Source organism: Vipera berus (assembly GCF_964194415.1).
Source record: "Vipera berus genome assembly, chromosome: 3".
In the NCBI taxonomy this organism is placed as follows: Eukaryota; Metazoa; Chordata; class Lepidosauria; order Squamata; family Viperidae; genus Vipera; species Vipera berus.
In genome coordinates, this window is record NC_138204.1 from 125723266 (window position 1) to 125741675 (window position 18410).

Genomic DNA, 18410 nt, shown 5'->3' on the forward strand with positions numbered 1-18410 from the left:
GTCACTTGAAAAAAATGAATTCTAATATTTTAAGGATACATTGTTTATTAAAAGCAGTAGGGATAGGTTAATGAGTAAAAGTTATAGACTACTGTACAATTCCATTTACATTATATTAAATCAGATAGAAATCTGGCAAGGGAGCTTACTCTCAAGAAAGCACAGGAAAGGAAAATCATACTGAAAAGAGCAATATAAATAGATTATTCCTTGGTTACATTACACATACTTTTTTTCTGAGGTGACTTCAGATCTTAATCTTATACAATAATGCTGAAATACACATTCTGCCTCTAAGATTGGATAACATAATTTACAACTAGAATTATTTAAATTGTTCTAAATTGGCAAAACCTTCAAAATACTAGGACAACAATGAATATGTGGAAATTTGTGTGGCTTTAAAGGCAAATGACATTTCCAAGGAACTTCAAGCGAAAAATTTCAGCACAATCCAACAAGGGCAACTATCAGTGCATTCTTGAGATCAGAAAACAATCAAAAATTGATAAGCTTAAGATACAGAGATATAGAAGGATCTTGACAGACCTGTACACTGGGACCTATCTAACAAAATGAAATTCAATGTAGAGAAATGTAAGGTTTTACGTTTAGTCAAGAAAAACCGAATGCACAAGTACAGAATAGGTGGTACTTGGCTCAATAGTAGTAACTGTGAGAGGGATCTTAGTGTCCTAGTGAGCAATCACCTCTACTCCGCGAGCTGCATTGGCTTCCGGTTGCCCTTCGGGTGAGATTCAAGGTGCTGGTGATGACCTATAAAGCCCTAAATGGTGAGGGTCCGAGATATTTGAGGGAACACCTGCTGCCAGCATCAAGCTCCCTTCGTCCAGTGCGCTCCCACAGGATTGCCGGCGGGTAACACCCAGGGGTAGGGCCTTCTCAGTGGGCGCGCCTGCCCTTTGGAAACAGCTGCCCGTGGAGCTTAGGACTGCCCCCGACCTCCGTTCATTCTGCCGGGACCTGAAGACCTGGCTCTTCGAGCTCTCTGGCCCAGGCTAAGAATTTTTAATTTTTAATTTTAACTGGGCTTTTTATTTTCTCTCAGGGTTTCATTTAATCTTTTAAAATTTGTTTTAACTTTTGTATTGATTTTCTTTTAAATATCCTGTAAACCGCCCTGAGTCCTTCGGGAAAGGGCAGTATATAAATCTAAATAAATAAATAAATAAATAAATAAATAAATATGAGCTAGCAGTGTGCTGCAGCTGCCAAAAAAGCTAGTGCAGTCCTAGTCTGCATCAACAGAGGGATAGTAGCAAGGTTATGTGAGTGTTAATACCACTTTATAATGCCTTGGTAAGACCATACTTGGAATATTGCATCCAGTTTTGTTTGCCACAATGTAAAAAAAAAATTCTGAGACTCTAAAAAGTGTAGAAAAGTGCAACAAAGAAAATTAGGGGACTGGAGTCTAAAACATATTAAGAATGATGGCTGGAATTGGGTATGTCTTCTTTAATGAAGAGAATGACTAGGGGTGACAGAACAGCAGTATTCCAATATCTAAGGGGCTGCCATAAAGAAGAGGGGAATTAACCTATTCTCCAAAGCACCTGAAGGGTGAACCAGAAGCAACGGATGGAAACCAATCAAGGAAAGAAGCAACTTAGAACTAAGGAGAAATTTCCTGACAGTTCGAACAATTAATCAGTGGAACAACCTGCCTCCAAAAGCGGTGGGTGCTCCAACGCTGGAGGTTTTTAATAAGAGATAGGACAACCGTATGTCTGAAAAGGTATATAGTTTCCTGCTAGAGCACGGGGTTGGACTAGAAGACCTCCAAAGTCCCTTCCAACTCTTGTTATTCTGTTAAAAATGTCTGGACAGAGGACAGTGAGTGGACAGCTGGCCCCAGGCTGGAAGATGCAAAGGTGTTTGGGAACTTCAAGGGAGCCCAGGAAAACCAAATCATTCATCACACGAATTTGCTCCCCGCGCACTTCACTCCTTCCCTAAAATACCATTTTAGAGTATTCATTCAATAAGGCCAGGGGTCTTCAAACTTGGCCCTTTTATGACTTGTGGACTTCAACTCCCAGAATTCCTCAGCCAGCAAAGCTGGCTGAGGAATTCTGGGAGTTGAAGTCCACAAGTCATAAAAGGGCCAAGTTTGAAGACCCCTGAATAAGGCCGTCTTAAACCAGGTCTGCCTCATTCGGTAAATACGCCCCCAGCACGACGGGCTGCAAAAGGCAAAGTCAAATTAAGAGCTCTACCTGCTGAAGGGTTCCGCAGTTGTCGCAGGCCGTGGCCGCCGCGATCGCTGCCATGTTGGCGGCCGGCGGGGTCTCCCCGGGCATCATGATTCCCAATGCAGCGGAAGCGGCCCATCCGTCGCCCGTTGCAAGCCTCGGGCGGTGACGGCAACGGCGGTACCAGCAAGAATATTGTAGCGAAACCTCCCCGAAAAGCCAGTGCGACGCAAGAGGGAAGAAAGACCCTTCGCGCCGCTGCGATTAGCTGTTCCGCGCAGTGCCTGAGAAAAAGGAAAAAAAAAAGTGCCTGCAGCCAAATCGGCGGACTGCAACTCCCAGCCTTCCATGCAACCTTGACTTTCTCTTTCTCAAATCTAGGGCTGAATGTAAGACGCGGGTTTTCACAATGGGTGGTGTTAGTGGGGGTTTCTACTAAGTGGCAAACTCTCGCAGCTTGCAGATCATGCTGGTTTTTGCAAACGGATAGCAGGATGGAAATACGACCAGTGAAGAAAATTTAACTTTTGCATTTAATTATAATCACATGTAAATGTAATTTTTAAATTTTAAAGTTCCCTATGTTTGGGAATATGACTCTTGCCATGCTTCTCGAGGGTCAGGTGCAATTTCCAGCCAAGAATAAGAGAAATCTGGAACTGCATCAAACAAAAGCGAACTTTTTAACCATATCTGAACGGGAACCTGAGTCTACAAAAAGCCAGTAGCGACAGACGTCATGTTCTGCTACGAGGGGTGCGAAGGGGACAAAGAATACCGAGGCAATCTAGAGGAGGAGAAATAATTTCAAACGAAAAGCAGAGACGAAACCCGAGCAGGCATGGAAGACTGCGCGTTAGATACGGATATCAACGGTGCAGTTTTTTCCCCCTTCCTCTCTCCTTGCTCTCAGCATTTTTTAAAACTCCCCGTGCTTGATGAAGAGTTCGGGGATCTCAATACCTTGCAAATGTTTTGTGATCTTTGGATTGGCCTAATAAAGATACTGTGGTAATACCCATTCTGAACTGATTTACAGATTTTGCTTTGGATTCATTCATTAAGCACAGAGCAAGACAGTACGTTTTAACCGAAACTGTAGGGCCACCCTTAGCAAAACAAAATCACAGGCGTAATTCATACAGGATCCAATCTGAGTCAGTCGCTGGGTCCAGAGGTTTATTCTTTTGAAGGGATTTTATTATGCTTAAGCTTGATATTAGTAATATTGATCTTTGTTTGTGTGCAAGCAGCTTTGTAGGTGTTTTATATTGGGCAATTAGTTATATAAAAGCAACTGTTTCATGCTTTAGGTACAGGTGATTGATTACATGAAAAGAGCACGGTAAAGGGAGGGGGGGGAAGGAGTTGCGGATGGAGCCTGGGTTGCTGTGTATAAGTCATCATCTAGGAATTATTATTTTTTGTGCTATCTTATGCCTGGTACCAAGACCTGATCTTTTTGTTCTGGAAAGGTATAAAAGGTGGAAGACATCTTTCCTGGTTGTTGCCTTCATCTCTCTGTCAGCCAGGAAGAGAGATGAGGTCACCCAACTCTATTTTGATCAAAATAAAAGTTGTCTGCTTGCTGAAACCTCGGCCCAGGAGTTTCTTTGGCTCTTAAATTCCTGAGTAACACTGGGACAATTGTGAGGCTAAGTGGAAAACCTTACACTTTCAAACTTTCTGGTTTGTGCTGCAGCCCACCCTCAGGGAACTTCTCTCTCTCAAGTGGTCCCTGTGACAGACTCAGATTGGACCCTACAACATTATCTTGGAGCATGTACATTTGCCTTAATTTGTGAGGATTCATACATTGCAATGCATATGTTTTGTGCAAGCAAAATAATATATTTGAAGGTATGTTGAAGAAAGGCTTTTGAAATGACTCTGTGGAAGAATTTAAGGGGTGGATACAAGCCATGCTTCCAGAATGCTCACACCCAATGTCTCCAAATCCAGTCTACTTGCATTTTTTCCAGAAATTTGAAAGGAATTCCATAAATAGGAGTGGAGTGCTTTTATTTTTGCCCACACCTTGTTTTTTCAGCTTCATTCCCAATAATTCCATCTTGTATGTGAAAGCTGCAATAAAACCATAGAATATTTCTATAATGAAGAAGAATTAGAGGAATCAGAAGATTCCTCTAACACTCTTCTTCATTATAAAAATATTGCATTGGTTTTTGGGACCACAATAGTTCACAGCAAACTGTGCTTAGATGAATAATGACTAACAGCTGGAATCAAGAGAAGAGTTTATTTATCTTGATTGGTACCTGTGTTTTTTTCAAGACCAATTAGGCGTTATCTTTCTGAGCATTTGTACTTACTTCTTGCACCTGAGTTAGCAATTAGCAATCGAGAAGTGAATTGTGATTGTGTCCTTCTGACCACCTGAACCTTGTTTTTTTCCCTATCTTGCACATTTTTAGAAATCAGGCATACCATGATCCTTTTCTATCCTGAGATCTAAATAATATGAGATACCCCTTGGGAAGCCTCATATCATTGAACTTTGCGATGATCAAGGACCCATAGTATGCCCCATAGGTTGGCAACAGTTACAGAAATTTGTTGCTCTTTGACTGCCTGGTAAATTAGATGTTAAAAGTATTCTGTGACTTATTTTTAATTTGCTAAATTAAAAAATGGTCAGGTTATTGCCCAGTCCAACTCTTTAAACTTTGCCTTTAGCAGAATAAAAGATCTGGGGGGAAATGCACATCTTTCAGAATCTTTTACAATATCTTTATAACTGGGTTTCTTGATAAGTGTAAGATGCTTAATCATAAGGTGAATCTACCCATTCAAAGATTCAAGCTGTGTTTAGGAATTTTGGGAGAAACCAATGTATTTTGGAAACTGAAGGTTTGTTACAAAAATTTATTAAATTGTTATTCAGTTGTTCAGTCTACTTCCAACTCTTCATGATCTGATGTATGTAATTTTGCCAGGATTGTCAAGCCTTTTTTTACTATTGAATTATAGACAAATTTTTGCATTCTTTTACCTTCACTTAAAAATTTCTTAAGGTGTGTATATTGTGCATTTGTTTTTAAGATCTGACATACAATAATATCTTCTGGTGCAATGATTCCTCATTTTTTAAAAACAAATTATCTGGATACGCTAGCCTGGAAATAAAAATTGGGCAGATATGCCTTGCCACATAGCAGTTATCAGTCTGATACCATGGTAATATTGGTAACTAAAAGAATGATACTTTGCACATGATCAGAGATACTAGGTATTTCTTGGGGAAAAAGAGTATATATTCAGAATAAACCATAGGATGGCTTAATTTTTGAAAACTAAATCTGCCTGTTGGGGACTGTTGGAAATGAGGATGATGTGACTATTGTTGACTGTGGCAGCATGGCGATACTGAAGCAACAGCAATGTGGTGGTGCTGAAGTGACCACAACGTCTCGAATTTCATTTCCACAGTAGTCCTGGGTCATGGATTTGGTGGTATTCTGTGATTTAGTTCATTTGAGATACGTCAATTCAAAACTTGTTGCCCTATGATGCACTATTTCACCCAATTGAAAATTACAAATAGATATGAGTGTTTTATAGATGTATATAGATGTTCTGTACCAGCCTGCTACCGGCCCTGCAGAAAAAGCAGGGACAACCCCTTTACAAACGGCAAGAGGCTGGAATAAAGCCTGCCAAATTTATTAACATAAAACAGAGCAAAACAAGACACCAACCATGAAACAGGAGCTAGGAAACAGGAACTATTCAAGCGGTTGCCTTCAGCAAACCAGCCCTCCCACGCATTCCCCTTTTATACAGTTCAGGGCGTGGCTTCTCTCTGCCTCCTTCTGAGGTGCCCCATTGCCTTCCTCTGTTTACTCCTGATTGACTGCCTCCTGTGTCAGGTGTCCTTGAACAGGGCCAGCTGTGGGTCATCTTCATCCACGCTGTCAGGCTCACACAGCTGGGTCTCTGTCGCGACCAGGTGGGAGGGGCCTGGCTGAGGGCTCTGCGGATCCTCAAGGCCATCATCAGCAAGCTCTTCAACACCCCCCTCCTCCTCCTCTGAGTCGTCCGACCCAACTGCTGAACCCACAGGCTGATCCTGAATCACAACAATAGATGTGCTCAACATTGCAACATGAAAACAGTCAGGCTTTCTTCTTCCATTGTAGCTCAACCTAGAACTTGCACGTGAATAGTGCACAATCTGTTGTAGAGTTAGCCCCTGCCTCCATCTTTGGTGTTACAATTGAATTCTTCTACTTCCTTGTACCAATAATATAGTCAGTTTGACTTCTGTGTTTATCCGTGTATATAGGTATCCTTTTGATTGTTGAGAAACTGTGTTAGCAATATAGAAATAATGGATTTGACAGAAATGTGTAAGTTGTTCTCCTGCTTTGTTTCAATTTCCTAGGCTATACAGTACAACTGTTTTCCTTCTCAAGTTTATTTCTTTTACATTCCAGTTTCCAATAAGAAGCAACACATTACTCATAGTAAAAAAATAATAATACAGAACAATGTGCCCCACTAATTTTCCAGGACCACTCAGCATGCTTTGACACCACAATGCTTTGCTTTTGGAATGTTTGGCGGATAGGACCCAGAAACACTGTTTGAGAGTGTGCCTATTCTCTTCTATTTGGCCACATTTAGAAAATTGTGCTAGGGGCTAGTTGATACCCAGGCTATTGCTCTATGGTTTCCCACAGGCAGTGGCATCTATAACATATCATAATGGCAAGAAAACAATGATGTAGCTTCTCAGTGCTTGAAAGCATGCATGGGGCATTACTTTTCAGTTCATTAAAGCATTTGCAAGTTCTGCGTGTGTGTTTCAAGGTGAAAAAATTATTAGTAAATAGAAAAATTCAGAAATTGCAATAGTAAAATTTTGTTTGTTTTAATGTTTTTGCCTCTGGTGGGAGAGACAAATGAAACAGATAAAGTAAGAAAACACAAAGAACATTTAATTAATGGGTTTTTTATTTGTAGCAGTTTCAATAAAAGTTTGAAATTCCAGGCAACATACTGCAGATGGCACCAAAGATTGCTCCAGAGCTCCTATTCGGTATTATTATAATAGCATTGTTGAAGTATCAGAAAATGTTGGGGGAACCTGATAACTGTAATACAGGAAATTGCTGCCCAATAATGGTTCTCCTATCAGTCTACTTCATCTCATAAATCTGTATCTAGAGAGAATTGTACATTATTATCTCTGTCAGTATTATCATAATGACTTTATCATATGCCCCTTAAAGCAGGGAAATTTGAAACATTCACTGATAGTAATTAACTAGCATGGAGGAAAAATGATGCTGATAGTAAACCTGTTACATAAAGACCTTTTAAACAGAAAAGAAAAAGGGAAAAGAAAGCAAGCAAAGAAACATTAACAAGACTGAATAACTATGTCTGATAGTAGTCTGGCAAATATCTCCTTCCAAGTGTAGGCATTTATGTTGTTGATAACAATTGGTAATTTACTGCCACGTTCTGTGTCTGAAAGAGACTATTGAATTTAATAAACCAAAATGACAGGAAGAACACATTCACTGACAGAATTACACTAACTGAATGTCATAGAATGTTATAGTCCTGGAGATACATTATTGTTCTCTGAATCAAAGATCACATCAAAATGGATTTATACTGTAGTCCCAAATCTGGAAGTAACCAAAAGAGAAAATGTGATTATGGATGATTTCGGTTGAATTCACATTGACTGAATGTACATTTAGGTCACTGGACCCCATTTACATAATTTGAGAAAAAAACAGTTGAAGTGTTGTTGAGTTGACAAGATGGCACAGAACAATTTAATATTAAGTTGCGGCCAAAATTACCTCATGGCAAAGTTCCCCAACCTTTCTGGCTTTGCAGACTGGCTGGGGATGAGGCAGTGAGAAGGGATGGTTCTGCACGAGTGGCAGGCATGCACACCTACTCCCATAAATGGAGTGTGTGCCCTCCTGCTTGCCTACTGCTCATGCAAATGAAGCGTGGGTGCCCACACTTGCTGGCTGCTTGCACAAGTGGGGAAGGGCACACACATGCCTGCGCTCATCCACCACTTCCGCTGCCCAGTTTCAAAGGACTCAAGGCCCCGTAGTGGACCTGGGGATTGGGCACCCCTGCGTTATGGTAATATAATGGTTGTAGAATCACTTGGTTCAGTGATACAATACAACGAAAGCTGAACTATAGAGGCATGAAAAACTGATCCCAAAGTTCAACGAAATCAGATTTAGCCTTTTTTTTTAACGACAGGATTAGTAGAAAGAAGAAAGAGGACCACCAGAATTCTAGGGTATTCATTAGTGCTGCCAAAGTTGAAAGTGTCTTGGCAAAATTTCTGCAATGCTTAGATTTCTTGGCATACATAAGCACCCCGTCTATAATTCCCATCTCCTGATTTCTCTTTCTGCCCCCCCCCCCTTTTTCCCTTCCCTCACTACATTTCAGACACTGTCTTGGTATCCTTTCTGTCTCAATTTTCCTTCATTAAAAGTTTGGATACGCAACAGTTAGGCAACTTACTTTCTTCAGGAAGGAAGAGGATAGAAGGAAAGGGGGATCATAGCAGATACATAGAATGAAGGCTACTGCTAAGCTTGTAAGCCGCCCTGAGTCTTCGGAGAAGGGCGGGATATAAATGGAATTAAAATAAAATAAAAAATAAAAAAAATCATAGGCCTAAGTTGATCCACTGTTTTGCAACTGCTTTATGTGCTGCTGGATTTGGGGGGAGGTGTCTTCCTATATCTTCACACAGTAGTCCAGTCCTAGCATATATTTTACTTATTAGAAAGACATTTCTTCAGTAGGAACTTGTAGCATCTTCTAGAATCATCCAACCATATTTGTGCTGAGCTTGTCGATCAGAAAGTCGGCAGTTTGGCGGGTCGAATCCCGAGTGCCGCGTAACAGACTGAGCGCCTGTTACTCGTCCCAGCTTCTGTCAACCTAGCAGTTCGAAAGCACGTAAAAATGCAAGTAGAAAAATAGGGACCACTACGGTGGGAAGGTAACAGCGTTCCATGCGCCTTTGGCGTCTAGTCATGCCGGCCACATGACCACGGAGACGTCCTCGGACAAGCACTGGCTCTTCGGCTTTGAAACGGAGATGAGCACCAGCCCCTAGAGTCGGAAACGATTAGCACGCATGTGCGGGGGAACCTTTACTTTTACCTAATGGTGGCTGGATGGAGTCACTGAAGCAGTAGGCGTGAGCCTAAATGGACTCCAGAAGATGGTAGAGGACAGGAAGGCCTGGAGGAACGTTGTCCATGGGGTCGCGATGGGTCGGACACGACTTCGCAACTGACAACAACAACAGCAACAACGGTAATGAAACTAGGTTTATATCATTGTAACGATGGCTGGGTGATGCTCTATAGATGCTGTAAGTTAGTAGTGTGGAAATAACCAAAGTATGAATGAGCTGAATAAATACTAGTTTGGCTAAATAGCTGCCAAGAAAAATATATTAGTTTTTAGGTAAGCTTTGCCAAATGAGGAAAATAATAAAAAACCCACAAACCTTGGCAAAATGAATGTAAATCTGTGATAAAATCAATAAGAAATTTGGTGGTCAGTTTGTTCAAGACATAACAATAACCCAGTATTTATTTCTATTTATCAGGAGAAGGAAGAAAATACACCTGAAAGTATTTCCAGATATAGGACTTTTTAGTGCTACTAGCAAAAAGTATTATAAAAAGCTATTTTTTTCTTTTTCAATGAAAATAGACAGGAACATGGTAAAATATGGGAAAGTTACAAGAGAAAATGATGCGATTCCGGCTGCCCTATTAGAATTCTTCAACTGGAGAAAGATAATTGTACAATAAAGCCTCATTTTGGCTTTTTTGGCTAAGGTCTGCTGAGTTCTTCAGAAAATGCATAATTTTTGAGAGATCTGTTATCTATTCATATTTGTTGAGAGATCTATTAGCTATAATATCTAAATGGATCATCTATATGTTCAGAAGTAGTGTACCTGTGAATGTGAGGCCATATAGTAGGAAAAAATGCCTTTATTCTTGACTTTGAACTTCTCCAAGAGGTCTGATTACGCTGAGCAATGTACTGGAAGACAGCTCTTCAGCCTGGTCTAAGCAAACACTTCATAGGTTATGTTATAATGCATATTGTAACAGTATCCCTTTTGTGAGATGATCTATCTCACATTATTATACAACAACAGTCCAATTTGAATCTATCAGTTTGGTAATTCAGTAATCCCACATGAATCAGAGCCTTCTCTGGCCTCCAACTATGACTCATAATCAGTGCAAATTGCTCTTATTCCTCCAGGACATTCCACAAACAAAATTACTTTTGCAGGAGATACTAAAACTATTTTAACAACTATGTCACTCTGTGTAAGTGACATAATACCCAGTTGTAAGAAATAAAATGTGGATAGGCTTAATATGACATTAAGGAAAATAAGAGTCAATTCCCTGAGTGTCCAATGTGCTTTTTTTATGCCTAGATGCCACCATCTCTTGCCATCATCTTTATTCTCAGGATTCCTATGAGCTTCCCATACAGAAATTCCTATATAAGCATTTTACAGGTCCAATTGCCCTTTATCATAAATACCATGAAGGATACCATTTTCAGTGGCTGCTACTTACTATCAATGGTTACCAGTTGTGATGCTTAGGCTCTTAGCTTAGACTTGAATTAAAATTCTATCCACCAGTCCTTTCAGAGAACTATAAAGTTTATTGCCCTCATTGGTGTTCTTTGTCCTGTCACAGGTGCTTCCTTTAGCTATAGGACACTTCAAGGTCAGTTCCTAGGGCTTTATTTTCCCCCTCCCCAACATAATCAACCAGCAAAAAAGATCCAGCATTCTATTTAAGGTAGGCTGAGACAAGGTTTGCTTGTCAAAACTTGCTTTGGTTTTATGCAAGTGTTTGGCTTGGGTGCCTTCAAAGAGAGCACAGTTCAAGCTGAGCCAAGTACAGGAGAAGAGCCCAGGTGGGAAGAATTGGATTTTCCCCATTACCTGAAATAGAATAGTCGTGGAAGATAGTGCTGAGGAACCAGGGGACAGAGATCAGGTGTCCATGAATGTCCATGAGTCTAAATGAGTACATGCTAGGCTGATTGCACTTTCCAGGGATCCCATGACTGTGACATTGACTAAAAAGTTGCTGAAATTGACAGCAGCCACAGCAAAACTGCTATAGCTTGTTGTACTCCTAAAATGGAAAAGAGGACTTGAACACTCCAACTGCAAAGGATGACTTTAGAGCCAGTTTGATCTAGTGGTTAATATGATCCTTCTTGGAGGATATCAATAACTCATGTTCTGCTGAGTTGCCTGTTGATCCATTCATGGTGTTGTGGGCTCCTGACCACTTTCTTTCGTGACCAGAGGCAAGCTCACCTGACCAATAACCAGCCAAGACACAGTGAAGGCCTTTTGTTTCGTTTATTGCAATAAGCGGGGAGAGAAGATATCAAAGCTTGGTTCTCTCCAAAGTTTTAACCCAGAATATTCCCTTCTTTATACAGCCCTGTCCCAGCCACCACATCCCTCCTCTTTCCCCATTGGCTGAGGTACTATGAGGTTACACTCTTATCATACATCACATGTACATTAATAATATAAAATATTAGACATATTCAATTGTTGGTTTTGAGTTCTGGGCCCCTTAGAACAATAGGTTCTTTCCTGTTTTTCAGTTTAGTTAAGTTTTCCTGGCTAGCCATTTCCTCTTACATATGTTTTTATAGCTTGTCTTCTTCCTTTCCCACTCTAAGACCCAGCTAATTTTTGCCTACATATTTATCTTACATCCTGCCTTTATGCTATCCTTTCCTGTTTCCCAACCATTATAGTTTTTGGTAAGCTTGTTTGTCCAGGCAGTAAGTTCCCATTGCAGCAAATTCAATTTTAAATTTCTCTTTCAACATTAAATTTTGAAGACCTTTCCTTTACTTCTATCAATGGTGCCCTGAATTTATATTAGCCCTCCTTCTAGATTACCATAGCCATTCTATTGAAAACAATAGATTCACCTATGGAGGAGGGTATGAAGCACATGAAATCATATCTCCTGTTCTGAAACAAGTCTGGAAGCTGTATGCTCTTCTCCATAATACAGCTGCCCACACATTACCAAAAGGAATAGCATTAAAAAGCTGTTGGTTTATAGTAGCTCACATAACAACGTAATACATGGAGTTAACCTATAGATGGAGGTTAATGCCATAATACAGGGGTAGGCAACCTTGGCTCTTTTATGACTTGTGGACTTCAACTTCCAGAATTCTTGAGCCAGCCACGCTGAGGGGAAAAGGAGAGGTTTCCAAGCTGAGCCATGTTGGCTCAGGAATTCAGGGAGTTGAAGTCCACGAGTCATAAAAGAGCCAAGGTTGCCTACCCCTGCCATAGTACATGGATTTAACCTATATAGATGATGAGTTTCTACATTAATTCATTCTTCTCTAGTTCTCCTCCACCAGATTTACAAAGTGTGAAATTTTATGCCACTTAGAATTTAGGTGTCATGTGATTTTGTTTATGTTCAGGCTTTCTGACTTTCTTGTTATCCAGCATTCTTCAATCTGGGGCCCTCTATATATGTTGATCTATTCTAGCAAAAGATGAAGAGGGTCCTGGTTTGGAAATGATCGACTAAGTCCAAGATATCTGCAAGATGGGGGGAACTAGAGCCTGCATTACTCTCTCTTTTTCACAGAGTCTATTCCTGTGCTTAAAAGATTTATGATATTTGAAAATGTATGATCATAGCAGTGTTTATTAAATATCTTGAAAATGTAATGGATTGGCTTTTAAGAAACCACAGTATTTTACTTCTGCAGAGAAGCAGAATACCTACCACTGAATTTATGAGTCTGACTCTATGATAAAATGCCTCAATTGAAATAAATAAATTACAAGACATTTCATTTATTGCTAGGGAAAGAATAACATCAGAATGCTGGGTTTGAAAGTTTATTCTCTCTTCATGGCCAAAGCTCAAAAGTTAAGAGGTGATAGATGCAAGTTATACACATAATTCTGCTGGATGCCTTTTCCTATAAAGCAGAATGTGTTGTAGTAAAAATAAAACAGTGTTCTGCCAAAATAAATAGAAAGCTAGCAATAGCTTGATTTTTTATAAATGATTTTTGCAGAAATGCCAGTATCGCTCATGCAGATATACAATGTATCAGTTTATGTAGAGAAATTATGTCTTTTGGACATTACAACCAGTTGTAGAATTTCTAGGCTGATGCACAGGTGTCCCTACAGTAAACCCACATTGACTTTTCCTTCAGTCCTTTTAAGGCAGAGGTGTCCAACCTTAGCAACTTTAAGATTTGTGGACTTCAGCTCCCAGAATTCCCTAGCTAGCCACGATCACAATTGATCCCAAAATTTCTGTTGCTAAGCAAGACAGTTGTTAAGTGAATATTGCCCCATTTTATGACCTTTCATAAAACAATCTTAAAGTTGTTAAGTTTGTTCTTGTCTTGATGTAGGGGAAAGTCATTTCCTTATATTCTGTAACCCTGAAGGTATGTCTTGTTTAAGATTGTTGGAAATAGAAAAACAACTGTACTGATTTTATTTTTCCAATAAGGTACATAATGAATTTATGCAGATTTCTCTAGTCAATCTAGAAACACACCAAGAAGGTAAAATAATGCTTATAAAGAAGTCCTGGTAATCTAATAATCCCTATTAAGAGATGTTTCATCCATTCAGGCTTGGTGTCCATTCTAATTCTCCTTAATGTTATATTGCAGCATTTAGAGATCATCTCTTAATGATCTCAATAAATATCACACAATATTAAGGATCCAGACAAGTATGTGGCTTCAAACAAAACTGATAGATACTTGTTTTTCAAATGTTGAAGAGTAGTCTACTTTAAAGTCAGCCTCCTTCCTCCCTCCCTCCCTCCCTCCCTCCCTTCCTCCCTCCCTCCTTTCTTTCTTTCTTTCTTTCTTTCTTTCTTTCTTTCTTTCTTTCTTTCTTTCTTTCTTTCTTTCTTTCTTTCTTTCTTTCTTTCTTTCTTTCTTTCTTTCTCTTTCTTGCTTTCCTACTTTCTTTCTTCTCTTTCTTGTTAAATGGATGCCTGAAACGTAATATGGGGCAATATTGAAAGTGAAAGCAGCATGGGAGATGAATTTTAATATTTGAATTTATTTTGAACCTGGCAGATTTTATAATCCCTTCTTGTTATAAACCTATATCTACAAATATGAATGAACATAAATGAAATGATTTATTAATAGTATTAAAATCTGATGATTTTTTTAGCCACAGTAAAATAAAGCTACAGGAAAAGAGACTTATGTTTACATACATGACTGTGCTGGCACAAAATGTGGCAAAGCACTGCAGCATTATTTAAACTTCGATAGAGTTAATGATGCAAGGACATGGCAGGTTCAACGTAAGCAGCAGCAGACGGGGATTGCAGAGCTGGAAATAGAGTATGAATCCTGCAATTAGGAAGCAGACGGAGTGAATGTGGCATACTTCATAGCAATAATTGAAAAACTGGCAGCTCTGTTCAATTAATCAAAACCTCAGAGAAATAATACATGGTATTTATTTCATGTAATGAAATAAAAATGTATTACTCCATTTGATGGGGTAAAATGTTGGAAATATGCCTGAAATATTCTTAGAGTCGCTCTAAGATAGCTTTTGATGAACTGCAGGGATAAATGGAGCCTTAGTGTCTATATGAAGTATAAAATTACCTGCATAAGAATAACTTTGATGTCTCTATTGTTCTAATGACCTGTTATGTTTGAGATTATGGAAGTAGAAGCAAGCAAATCAAAATAAGAACTGTGATAGAATAAACATTGCCCTATGTAATTATGTTTAAATGAACACAAGATGAAATAGTTACAGATATGGGGAGGAGGGACACTCCTATGTCTCTTACTATTGTGCAGGAGAAGCTGTTTCAGCTCCTGCCCCTTCGCTGATAACATATATTTGCAGAGTTCCTAATTTTGTACAGATATTAAACTCCTACATTCTATTTTCTCCTTGTTGCATGATCTCCAGCTCTTTGGACAGTTGTTCTCCAAAAATTGGCAACAACACAAGGTAGGACAGTAAGGTATTCCACTGAACATCAATAATATGATAAGATGGGATATTGTAAAGCAGACATGTCAAACATAAGGCCCGGAGGCCGGATGCGGCCCGCGAAGTGGTTTCATGTGGCCCGCGAAGCCATCCTGGAAACAGTGAGGGAACGGCCCCCATTGCCTTAGCCCTGGCCCAGATAACCTCCTTCTGCCAGAGACCCTCAGATCTGTCCGACTCCTGCCCAGGCCTCCATAGGCACCCTTGATGCAAACTATGTAGAGCTGGCCATGCCCATCCAGTAGGCCATACGCACTCTAGCCACGCCCACCCAGTAGGCCACACCCACCCTGGCCATACCCACCTGGCCCCCTGAGGGACACCGCAATGCTGATGCAGTGGCGTAGCGTGGGTTGTCAGCACCCGGGGCAAGGCAAGTAATTTGCGCCCCCTAACCTGTGGATTTTAGCACTCGAGTCTCTTCCACTAGCTCAGGAATTCTGGGAGTTGAAGTCCATGAGTCATAAAAGAGCCAAGGTTGCCTACCCCTGAGTTAGGTTCAAGGCAAAAAAGGGTCTCTGGAGAAGAGGGAAAATGCTAGTTTAAAACTGAAACAAGGCAACTTTAAGGTGCCTCAGCTGTGATTTAGGATGAGACAAAGAGAGGACATGGCGTTGAAAATGGTTAATGGGGCATGTTTGTTCCACTCTTAGTGGACGTCAGGATAAACCCCACGAGAGAATGACCTTACAACAGATGTGAATAGGCTTGGACTACGTTTGTAGATTGAGTGCATACATCACATGGAGCGATGATGGGCTTCATCAAGATTTATGATCCCACAATTGGCTAGTTTTCTCCATCTTGTCCTAAACCCTGGATACCAATCACGGTTTATGGCTTAGCATGTGGCGTGGGGTTGACCCAACATGTTAGGCGACAAACAATGACTTCCAACTTACAATGCCTCAGCTTCCCAAGGTTATTCCAAAGCCAGAAAAGCCAACCAACCCACCCTGCAGCTTTGCCTGCTTAGGCTGAACCCCAGGAATTCATACTTGCTGCGGCGCCCGACCTATTTTCTGCCCAGACGCTGCTTATCCAAGCCAAACCGCCTCCTTCTCTTTGGCACCTCACCCCAAAGATTCGCCGGCCTGGCTGGAAACTCTCGCTGCTGGCGACGTGTGTCGGGGGGGGGAGTGGTCCCGATCGCCTCCTGCAGGGGGAACCGAGTGGCCGCAGAGAGTCAATACAGCAGGAGGAGGAGGAGGAGCAGCAGCAGCAAGCAGCCGCAGGTGCGGCGGCTGCAGTTGTTACCTGACTGCCAGTCAGTCTGACGTAAGGGAATTGAGCTTTACCTGTTGGTTTAGCATCCTGCCAGCAAAAGTTTCAGTCATTCAAAGTCAGCACCAGGCTGGGTGCCGAAGACGTAGGAGCAGACAGAAGGGAGAAAGTTGGGAACTTTAACTGAGTTTCCGAGTGAGGTACTATCATTCCTTCTCTTTGTACCTTTATCCACATCCATAACAATAAGAGAGTTGGAAGGGACCTTGGAGGTCTTCTAGTCCAACCCCCTGCTCAAGCAGGAGACCCTATACAATTTGAGTAGTCTCCTCTTAAAAACTTCCAGTGATGGAGCAGCCACGATTTCTGGTGGCAAGCTGTTCCACTGGTTAATTAATTGTCCTCACTGTCAGGAAGTTTCTCCTTAATTACAGGATGTTTCTCTCCTTGATTAGTTTCCATCTATTGTTTCTTGTCCTGCCTTCTGGTGCTTTGGATGTATAAGTTCACACACACACACACACACCATTCTTTGCTGTCATGTCACCCCAATGATACGTTTGGTTTGCCATTAGGGTGCTGTGTGAATGTGGTCTTTAAATAAACCGCTGTTTATTAAATAAAACAGTTTTTTTTTAAAAAAACAAACAAACCCCCTTTAAATAAAAGGGAAAGTCTGTAGCTTGGGAGTTTGGAGAGAGAAATGTTTTGACACAGTTAATGTGTGTTTCTGTGACGTTCACGAAGCCCCGGTTGAATGACATGAAACGAATCCCAGTTTATGGCCAATTTGGGGAAGGCGGCATCTGAGCGCTCGTTTTCCCCGCACCGGGTCCGGTCAAATTCACACACTCTTGAGCCAATCGAACGCATCCTTGTCTTTTAATCCTGTTCGCGCTCCAGAAACTGAGATTGAAGGCAGAAGAAGAGTTCAAGCTTTTAATGGGGGGGGGGCGAGGGCTGCTTTTCTGCATTCCAGCAGGACAGGATTTATTTATTTTTTTATTTTTTTATTTTTAAAAAAGCGCCTTTTGCAGAACAGAGACAGCACGGGCGCGCCCACAAACACACACACACACGCACACGCACCCGACCACGTCCTCTCGCCTCCAAAGTCTGCATGCATGGTTGGATCGGCAACCTGCCGACGCAGCTTTCGTTCCAGAGCAGGGACCCCCGGAGAGACGCTGCAGCGATCCTCCCCCCGCGGGAAATCCACCCTCTTTCAAGCCCCGCCGTGCCCCCCCCGCCTTTGGCAACCCCGGGAGCGCCTTGGGAGAGCCTCCGCAGCGGAGCCCCGGGCTTGCAGGAGGGCCGCGCTCTGTGCACGCTCAGGAGCCGCCTTCTCCTTTGCGGGGGGGGGAGGAGGGTGAGAAGGCTTCCGTCCAGCGCCGGAGCGAAGGCGGAGCGGCCCGAAGGAGGAGTCACGCTGTGTGGTTGTGTGTTTGTGTGTGTGTGTGTGTGGCGCACCGTGGGGCGTCAGGCCCTTCCCGGCTGGGGCTCCGGTGCCTCCGCCCTGCCGGATCCCGGCGCCGTCGAGCGCACCCCCCCAGATGTTGCGCCCGGTGCGGCCGGCCCCCCCCTGCACCCCCAACGCTACGCCACTGTGCTGATGCAGCCCTCAATGAAATTGAGTTTGACACCCCTGTTGTAAAGAATCACATCAGTAGTCTTTCTGTGTCTATCCATCCCTCTATCTCTATCATTTATTTATTTATTGTTGTTTTTACCATTTAGTCATGTCTGACTCTTCGTGATTTTATAGGCAAATGCTCTCCATTCTACCTGTCTGTCTGTCTTTCTGTCTATCTCTATCTCTATCTCTCTAACTC

The 18410-nt window shown here is 41.6% G+C and overlaps 1 protein-coding gene across 1 annotated transcript in view; it reads right to left on the reverse strand.

The window, feature by feature from the left end:
• The window catches only part of ICE1 (interactor of little elongation complex ELL subunit 1), a 47517-nt gene extending 44312 nt beyond the window's left edge, over nucleotides 1–3205 (reverse strand). Inside the window, exon 1 of the mRNA XM_081324023.1 lies at nucleotides 2241–3205. Coding sequence (XP_081180149.1) covers nucleotides 2241–2327 — 87 coding nt within the window. The 5' untranslated portion in view covers nucleotides 2328–3205. The remainder of the gene's footprint in view (nucleotides 1–2240) is intronic.
• Between the last annotated feature and the right edge of the window lie 15205 nt (nucleotides 3206–18410).